The sequence below is a fragment of the Prenolepis imparis genome, unplaced genomic scaffold, assembly GCF_030444845.1.
Source record: "Prenolepis imparis isolate NDT839.2.m4 unplaced genomic scaffold, iyPreImpa1.0 SCAF_7, whole genome shotgun sequence".
NCBI lineage: Eukaryota > Metazoa > Arthropoda > Insecta > Hymenoptera > Formicidae > Prenolepis > Prenolepis imparis.
The window spans coordinates 17,873,803-17,884,056 of record NW_028141165.1 but is presented as its reverse complement, the minus strand read 5'-3'; the positions used below and the strand labels follow the sequence as shown (position 1 = coordinate 17,884,056).

Genomic DNA, 10,254 nt, shown 5'->3' with positions numbered 1-10,254 from the left:
TCGAATCTGCGTACGTGAACAATGCAGACACGGGGGACTTGCCTTGTGATCTATATAGTCTACTTAAAATTATACATTACGATATAAGGAAAAGAAAAATGATTATACGACATCGGAGAATACACACAGACACAACATCGCCATGTAAGTCTCTCGCTGTAACTGGGAATGTATCATTAAATTTGTGTCTCTATATACATATAAATTACACAGATATACAGGCTCTTGAACATGACATCGAGCATATATATGGAGACACAACCTAAGGATGACGTGCATACCAGGGAACCCGTTAGATTAGACTTTCTAATGTCATTGACACGCGCGAATCATCCGTTTAACAATTAAGTATTATGTAAGTTTGAAAACCGTTAACATCGTAGGGACTTTAGATTAAATTTATTGTATCAGTTAGGTATTGCGCTGAGGAGAGTCCAAAAAAAGGACAGAAACGTTCGCGAATTTTTATATATATGATTTATTTTGAATAAACTAAAATGTTTGCGCCTTAATTACTGCGCTGGTTCCTTCGCCTTTCTTTGTAATACATTTTAATTCTTTCTTTCCCGCCCCTGTTCTATATGTATATAAATAGTATGATGTGCACATGCATTATCAACAAAACTCTTCAAAAAAATGATGAGCTAGATGATATTCCAGTTAGAACAGAGAGATGAAGAGAGATGTAGAATTAAAATCAAGAGGGGAGCAACATTATAATATATGTGTCGTGTCATAGAGTAGCAGACTTATACTCGCACGCTCGTGCTGTGCGGTTGCATGAAACTGTATGATATATAATTCTGCAAGTGTTGTAAAGATGATAACTCTGGAGGAATACATTGAATTACTGGAACAACTTGTGTTGTGCAATGCTGCTGACCTGAAAGAATGGGATTTTTTCGGACTGCCTCCACTTAAAATTGATAAAACGATTTACTGGATGTGGGATCCAGATTGTGATGGTTGTATCGACTTGTTAGAAGGACAATGCCCGCAAGAACTAATGAGAATTTTCGGAATGCAAATGAACCCCAAGAAATTATTAATTGGAAATTTGCAGTCACGGACAACTCGAATCGCGCGACTTGAAGAAATAAGAAGATTGCTACGCAAACGTTTCTTAAGCATAGATACCAGTGTTCCTGCGCTTTCGACACACACTCCGGTTAATTCAATTGTGCAGGCGATACATGGGCGTGAAATCAGTTTGAAAAAACCTCATACTGATGCTCTAAAAGATCAACTATGGGATATGAAACATTGGGATGATCCGAAAAAACGCTCTTTCCTATTCGAGTTGAACGTTAAAAGATTTTCCTATGCTGAGCATAGAGAATCCTCTGAGGAGGAATAATTGTTGTAAGTATTTCTTTTCATTTAAAAATTATTAAAATAATAAATTGATTAATAAAATAAATAATAATATATTTAATAAAAATTTCTGTTATGTAGGAGTTCCGCCCTGCCGCCTCATAGCCATCGCCATCGCTCAACACCGCCCCACATCCCCCTATACATTTTTTATTTTATATTATATTTTATATTATATTTTTATATTATATTTTATATATTTTATATTTTAAATTTTTAAAATTTTTTAATTTACACACACAAAATTGTATGATCGCACACACACATAGTTATATAATAAAAATTATTTTAAATATTAAAAATATATAGTTTATTTTAGAATAGGTCCTCTCCCCTTCCTCATCCTAAAAATATTAATTAAAAAAAAAATATTATAAAAAAAAAGTCTCTTACGAACGCCTCTCTCTTTGCGTTCTCCTTCGCTGCATCAGCTCTCGCGCTCTCCTTCGCGTCATCTCGCTACCTCTCATCATCTCGCGCTATCTCTCTCGCTCTTGCGTCATCTCTCTCGCGTGCGCCTCGCGTGCGCCTCGCACTCTCCTTCGCGTCATCTCGCTACCTAGCCATCTCGCACTATCTCTCTCGCTCTTGCATATACGCCTCGCTTGCGTCATCTCTCTCGCGTGCGCCTCGCGCTCTCCTTCGCGTTCCTCTCTCCGCGCGGACCCCTTACACAAAAAGCTTCATGCGGTCTTTCGCGGATTCCTCTCTCCCCGCGGACCCCTCGCGGACCCTAAAATCGCGGACGCTCCCCTCCCCGCGGACCCCTCGCGGACCCTAAAATCGCGGACGCTCCCCCTCCCCGCGGACCCCTCGCGGACCCGGCTCCAAAATCACGGACGCTCCCCCTCCCCGCGGACCCCTCGTGGTACATCGCGGACGCCTCCCGCGTGATGTCATTCCCTCTCCCCGCGTGACGTCATTCCCCCTCCCCGCGTGACGTCATTCCCCCGCGCCCTGGGTTCCCCTCGCCCCTCACCACCCCTCATTGCCCCTGGGTTAGAACCCGCCTAGTATTACTACTCACGTCGATATAATTGACGGACAACACAGAAAGCAGTATATTAAAAATTAAGACCCGCAATACACACATACACAACGTGTGGAAGCAGGCACATCAGTTAGAAAAGCAGCTGACGAAAATAAGCAGAAGCCACAGTATAGTGAAAAAGAAGGACGGACAACGCAAGCAGTACGAAGAGCGATAAGCAAGCAGCTGAGAACCGAGTAGGATCGCCAACGTCCCAAGGACAACGCCGACCTGCGACAATCTTACGGACAACGCATCATCTCTGAGCGACGACCTGCCGTATGTATCAATCATAGGCACCGAGCCGCCAGACGTTATCAGCCCACGAGCGATCGAGTTGCATCAGCAGCAGCCGAGCCGTACCGAGCGATATAGAGCATAAAGATGCGAGCCGTAATACTGTAAGTCCGATTCTTATAATATTTCTGCGTGAATTTCGAAAGGACACGACACCCCCCGACAATCGATATTAAACCAGTCGTGGTTACAGCGATTCCGCGAAGCGAGCGATTCAACCGTTACCGATAACATTGCGCAACTTTGAGAGCGTCCGAAAAGAAGACGAATATTCGAGCGAAAGTGATAAAGAAGCCGAATTATCCGCAAACATAATCGCCGAACGCGAATTTCTCTTCGATACCTTCGACGAAAGTCTATTTGTAAAAAAATAGACCAACGCCATTATCAAAAATAAAATACGCGTCAGTCGAACTCCCAGCAACGTATCTCTAAGGGAAGTTTCCTTTTTAACGTCATACAACAGCAGCAGTTTCTATTCATCCGAAAGCGATATGTCAATAATGTGTAAACCCCCGAACGAAACGGCGAACGTATCCGACGACGCCGTCGATAGGGAAATAAACCGGCTTAGGGAAAGTCTACCCCGCCGAATCGAACAACTCGTAGAAATCGACGTACACGAGCCACCCGCGAACCAAAATACACGTGCAGATAACCGGCTATTGCACGAAATAATGCAAAGCATATGCGAAATGCGAACGGAAATTAATACATTACACGAACGGATAAACGTTACCACACACACAAACGAACACCACGATAATCGTCGGATAACACGAGTGGACGACGCGACTACACGAACACGACGACGCGAAAGTCGAGAAGACGACAGTTCGGGCGAAGATATAATATACGGGCGGACCGCACGCGATATAAGAAATCGACGAAGTACCGCACCGAATTTTTTACCGTTAAAAGAAGATAGATTAATGATTCCGGAATTTGACGGAACTTCGCGAATCCGATTACAAGAATTTCTAAACGCAAGTACTTATGCTATAAATAACATTAATCCCGCGGAAGAAAAATCATTAGTACAAGCATCTTATATATTAAATTAATAGGTAAAGCCATGCAAGATTTCAAAACACGACATATACAAACATTCGAAGAATTAAAGCAACAGCTCGAAAATTCTTATCAAAGCAAGCAAAGCACCGCGCATTTACAACTCGAGTTCAATTCATTGAAACAAAAAACCGGCGAAACGGCCCAAGTTTTCGGAGACAAACTCGCAATGAAATTATATAACTCAATGATAGAAGGCAAAAATCACATCGTCGCACACAAACGCGCTATACTACAGACCATAGAAGCAAGCACTACTCAACTACCAACTCGGATTACGTGACGACTTAAAGATACTCGTTCGCTCACAGCGATACGCGACGCTCCAAGAAGCGATACGCGACGCTCCAAGAAGCGATAACCGGTGCAAGCGAGGAAGAAAAACTCTTAGGACCAAATACTTCGCGATCATATAATTTTCCTAACAAAAATAAAAATGAGCAACAGCAAACGCGACAAGATCAACGTACGACCGCGCAATGTTATAAATGCGGAAAATCGGGGCATTATGGACGCGATTGTCGCAACAGCAAATACGCGCTCCCTAAACCGGACAAGTCCTTTCGCGCAAATACCGTAGAAAAATTCTGTAATTATTCTGTATAAAACGCGGACATAATCGCGACGAGTGTTGGACTTTAAATAGAAGGCCGAAGACAAAAACACCGGACCGCGATAAAGAAACTGATAATAACAAACCGCGAAACATTAATAAAATTGAAAATCGTAAGTGTTATTAGAATTTTGAGAGGTTACTCACACAATAAAAAAAACAAAGAGGCGAGTTTAACACATTAAAGAACTGATAGTTTTAGATTACAATTCACAATTAAAACGTGAGATATAATACGAGATATTTTCGAGAGAATAGCGATACTGGTTAAGAGAGCGATGGTACTCATGAGAGTGTCGATCGAGGACAGAGTTTTAAATAAACGATATAAACGACAAAGTCGAATTTTGTCTATACCGAAGATAGATCGATGATTCGAGTCAGCTGATTGTCGCTGAGAAGGCAGCGCGAGAGGCGCGCGAGGTAGGACGCGTGCGGCAAGAAAAACGCGTAAACACAACGACCTGTATACATCGGCGATGCGGTGAGTTCGAGCGAACGCTATTTATAGAATCTCATAAGAGAGAATATAATCGAAATAGAGAATGCAATTTCGCGAAATAAGAGATTAAATTTACTGCTCGAATATTAAGACATTAAAGGGAATAATGAAAAGTATGAACATTACCGCCCGCTTCAGGGGCGTGATTAGTGCCGCTGATTAGAATAGACATAAATATGGTATAATTGAATGAGAAATGATGATCATTTAGAGTGAAGATGATCAATTACAGTGACGATGATGAGTTACAGTGACGATATCTTAACGAAAGAAAAAAACAAAGAACAGGAAAATTGACATTAAGTCCCGATCGGAAGCGGACAGAGTTTGACGATCGGTCTTTTAAACTCGGAAACGGCGGTCCGAACGGTAACGACGCGTACGCGACTGTCAGCTCCGGGATGAACTGCTGTCACGCGTGCGAGAAGCCATTTGGTAGGTGGATATCGCTCGTCAAGGACATGAACGAGATCACCGACTTGAAGAGGCTTGGTGGATAGCCATTTGTTTCTTGTTTGCAGACGTTGCAAATATTCAGTTGACCATCGAGTCCAGAATCTATCCAGCATTTGACGTAGGAGTTGCCAACGTGATAATCGAGAAGTCGGAACGTCGTCAAGTGACGACTCTAAAATGCGCTGGTGTGAGCGCGCTGACATCCGCGGGATCGTCGGACAGCGTACAAAGCGGTCGCGAATTTAGCACCGCTTCGACTTGCGTGAGAAGAGTGCTGAACTCCTCATAGGTAAGAATGGTATCGACCAGAAGTCGTCGAAGGTGGAATTTCGTTGATTTAACCGCGGCTTCCCACTTGCCGCCGAAGTGTGGAGCGGACGGAGGATTGAATTTCCACTCCGTTCCGTCAGCGGCCAATAAGTGAGCAAGTTCCGCGACGTCCTTCGATGCTGAATTGAACAGACGTCGGAGTTCAGCGTCGGCACCGACGAGATTCGTCCCACAGTCACTGGAGATGGTGATGCATCTTCTTCGTCGTCCGATAAATCGTCGATATGCGGCCAGGAAGCCTTGCGTTGAATAATCCGTTGCGAGGTTAAGATAAACGGCGGATGTTGAAAAACAGACGAAAACAATGATATAAGCCTTGTACGTTCTGGATGCTCGGCCTCGCCAAGTGCGCAGAGTGTAAGGTCCGGCGTAGTCAACTCCGGAGTGCAGAAATGGGCGCGTTGGTGTGACACGCGATGTTGGAAGAGAGCCCATCATCTCTTGAGCAGTTGCTGCGCGATGTGTGCAGCGAACACAGCGGCGTATGAAAGCACTGACCGGGGCACGTCCTCCGAGTATCCAATAATGTTGTAGAGCCAGAACAACCTGAGCTCCACCATGTAGAGTTCGATTATGAATATCTGAAATGATAAGATGTGAGAACGAAGAATCACGAGGAAGGATGGCCGGATGTTTTCCGTCCGGATCAAGCAATGAATTCTTCAACCGTCCGCCAACACGAAGAATTCCTTCGGAGTCGACGAAGGGAGCCAATTTGAGAAGTTGATGCGTTTTTGGCAGTGGCGTTTTTGTGGAACAAATATCTAGCTCGCGACAGAAGTAAGCTCGTTGCGTGGCCTTGAGCCAGAGTGTCCTCGCTTTGAGAAGTTCCTCAGGATGTAACGCTTGTGAGGAATGATGGTCTGCCTTCTTGAAGATGGCGACGCTGCGCAGAATCCATGCGGTGATGCGAAGTAGACGATCAAGACTGGAAAAGTGATCAATTAGATCCCAGCAAGAGGATGGCATACTGACCGCGACGAGGACTCTTTGAGACCGCCTCTCTTCAAGATTGATAGCGTTGTCGATGGAAGGAGCGGTAGCTGGCCACCCTACGGATGGACCTTGAAGCCAAATTGGTCCACGCCACCACAGAGTATGTGACTGCAGCAAACTTGGCGAAAGTCCGCGAGAAACCCAGTCGGCTGGATTATCGCTGCCTGCCACATGATGCCATCGTGCGTCTGGAACAAGCTCCTGGACGGCGACTCGATTTGCTACGAACTCCTGCCACTGCGACGGATGTCCACGAATCCAATCCAGGCTGACACTGAAGTCGACCTAAATATGAGCAGGAACGTGTTGAAGTCCGAGGAGGTTACGAACGCGAGTCAGGAGACGAGATAGTAGAACGGCTGCTGCTAGCTCCAAACGAGGAATTGTCTGCTTCTTGAGAGGCGCCACTTTGCTTTTCGCCACGAGGAGAGTGACTTTGACATCCGCATAGGTTTTCATGGTGCGTATGTAAATCACTGCGCCGAGAGCATCTTGAGAGACATCCGAGAATCCATGAAACTCGAGACCATGAGTGTTAACTGATGTGCCGAGCCATCGCGGAATCGAATACTCAGAAACTCCGCGTAAATCTTCATCAAATCGATTCCATTGCTGTTCGAGAGATGGTGGCAGCGGATCATCCTATCCTATGTTGGACTTCCATAATTGTTATATAAAGATCTTGCCGAGAATGGTGATTGGAGCTAGCCAGCCTAGAGGGTCGAACAGCTGTGCTACTCGAGAAAGAATTGATCTTTTAGTAAGCTTGATGATTGGCTCAGAACGGCTTACGTGGAACTTGAAGGAGTCTGATGCTGGATGCCACGTGAGACCCAGAGTTCGAGCTTCTGATTGGAGTTCTGATTCGAAGAGTTCTGCGATGACTCCGAGATGCCGTGAAGAATATCGTCGCTGTTGGCTGACCACTTTTGAAGGTTGAACCCGCCCGCCCGGAGGAGCTGAATAAGCTGGAGAGCTTTGACCTGAGCGTCTTTCGGAGTGTCTGCGCCGGAGAGGACATCATCCACGCAGATCGCAGTACACACGATGTTGGAAGCTTGCGGAAAGACATGTTCTTCATCGGTGGCAAGTTGCTGAAGAGCTCGAAGAGCGATATATGGTGCGCACGTCAGTCCGTACGTCACTATGCTAAGCTGATAATTGCGAGGTGAGTCAGAGGTGCGCCAGAGAATTTGCTGATAATCGGTCATCAGGATGTATCACAATTTGCCGATACATTTTTTCAATGTCAGCGGCAAATGCGAACTCGTGTGTCCTCCAGCGTAAGATGACCGCGTCAATATCTTGTTGAAGCTTCGGACCGGCGTGCAGACAGCTATTTAGCGAGTCTCCGGTGGAAGTGCGAGCTGACCCGTTGAAAACTACCCGCAGCTTGGTAGTGTTACGTCCGCGCGGAGTCGCGGGGTATAATTCGCGGAATATATTTTCACGAACAACGTACTCGGACTATTGCGCAAGACAACGTCGCTTTTCGGAGATTTACTTCCGGGGATTGCCCGCGACGGAGGCTATCCGAATATATGGTCACGCGTCCAGAACGGATAGATACAAGAGTGAATAGGAAACACGAATTTGCGTTGTTTAGTTAGAGGTATTCTGGGTACCTGTCGAACGAATAATTAATCGCGTGGAAAACGGTCACTACTGTATTGCCGTCACTGTTCGTGTAGGGAGTTTATTCTCCGTCGAGATACTTTAGATATGCGATTTGACACACGAGACAATGGTGGTGTGGGTCGCGAGTTTGTGTCAATCTGTTCAAATTACACACGGAACACGTTATCCCAGTGGGCAACTCACCGATTATGAGGAGGTGCTTTACTGAAATTACCCAATTAGACTTTTCGCTTGTGCTTAATTTGAAGTAACAACGTATGCACAACGCGGCGTCCGTACCTAGATGAATGTACCCTGTGGCACGTTGACAATAAATCGTCTCGACAGTCTCGATTGTCTCGTATTCCTCCTCAAAGGGTGGAATAATATGGTTGGAAAAACTACGCGGACACATGAGTAATATATTGTTTAAACAATTAAAGCGTGTTAATATTGGAAAATATCCGTTCTCTTACTCTAGCACGAAAAGCGAAACCGGCTAAAGAATTTGGAAAGGGAAATCGCTCCTTTGTCTTTTTTTTTATGACTGATCCTTTTTTTTCTATCGGACTCGAGTTTCACTTTTATGACTGACCCTTTTTTTTCTATCATGACCCTTTTTTTTCTATCATGACCCGAGTTTCACTTTTATGACTCTGTAGCTACGTACTATTTTAGTTTGGTTTGCCCGTTGAAGAAGTTGTTCATTTACAATTAAAATAGAACGTTATTGTTACTTTTAAGTGACCGAAGGATCATAAGTTGACGAGAGATATTTCTTCTACTTACTTTTTAGTCGAGCTTGTAGTTGGTGGGTGGCAGTTCCACGATGTTTTGGAGTGGCTTCTCGTATTGCTCGTGCAAGGCTTCAGCTCTGCGTTGGAGGTAACCGGATTTGCGGGGGTCGTTTTCTGGGATGTCGACTGGCGGGGGCTCAGGTTTTTCGATGTCGATTTTGCGATAATTTCGCGGGCCACTCTCTTAATAGCACGTGTTTGGTGAATAATGCCTCGTATTCAGGATCGTTGTAATAATCTGTGCCAATAATAGCTGAATATTCGTTTGGTTTTGCCGGGTAGTAATAACGCGCGACTATTCGACGAAGCTGATTCTTCCTTCCTGCACGGCGTGTCTTAGGCATTATAAATCATATAGAACATTCTGGAGACTGCGCTACTTTCACAATAAGTCGACGTGCGGCGGTCCTCACTGTCGGTTATTGTTTCGGTATATGACTGTGAGCGGGTTGTCCTCTCGAAACAGTCATTACAGGTTCCAGAATTTAATAGAAGAAATGAATTGTTTAGCAACGATGAGCGGTTCGTCCTCTCTAAATCGCAGCCTAGAATTCAATCGATAATAGTTTATTTAATAAGTAATTTATACGACAAAAAAACAAAGAGGCGAGTTTAACAGATTAAAGAACTGATAGTTTATTACAATTCACAATTAAAACGTGAGATATAATACGAGATATTTTCGAGAGAATAGCGATACTGGTTAAGAGAGCGATGGTACTCATGAGAGTGTCGATCGAGGACAGACGGTTTAAATAAACGATATAAACGACAAAGTCGAATTTTGTCTATACCGAAGATAGATCGATGATTCGAGTCAGCTGATTGTCGCTGAGAAGGCAGCGCGAGAGGCGCGCGAGGTAGGACGCGTGCGGCAAGAAAAACGCGTAAACACAACGACCTGTATACATCGGCGATGCGGTGAGTTCGAGCGAACGCTATTTATAGAATCTCATAAGAGAGAATATAATCGAAATAGAGAATGCAATTTCGCGAAATAAGAGATTAAATTTACTGCTCGAATATTAAGACATTAAAGGGAATAATGAAAAGTATGAACAGTAAGAAACCGCAATCGCGAAAAAGGGATACCGATTCCGAGCATAGCAGTGACGAGGAAGAACGGCAAGAAGCAAAGATTAAAAAGACACGTGCGATTGAATATCAGGTG

At 44.6% G+C, this 10,254-nt stretch overlaps 1 protein-coding gene across 1 annotated transcript; it reads right to left on the bottom strand.

Moving 5' to 3' along the window:
- Positions 1-5,502: 5,502 nt before the first annotated feature.
- On the bottom strand, positions 5,503-7,128 carry LOC145938686 (uncharacterized). Its single transcript, XM_083042452.1, has 2 exons — positions 7,000-7,128; positions 5,503-6,954 (listed from the first exon to the last, which is right to left on the bottom strand). The coding sequence occupies exons 1-2, from the start codon at positions 7,126-7,128 to the stop codon at positions 5,503-5,505; spliced, it is 1,581 nt and encodes a 526-aa protein (XP_082898578.1).
- Between the last annotated feature and the right edge of the window lie 3,126 nt (positions 7,129-10,254).

Bases quoted from the DNA above. Each gene is read 5' to 3' on its own strand.
- LOC145938686 (XM_083042452.1), bottom strand. From the start codon at position 7,128: ATGAAAACCTATGCGGATGTCAAAGTCACTCTCCTCGTGGCGAAAAGC. The intron at 6,955-6,999 runs GTTCGTAACCTC...GCTCATATTTAG, and splicing joins TATCTCGTCTCCTGACTCGC to GTCGACTTCAGTGTCAGCCT.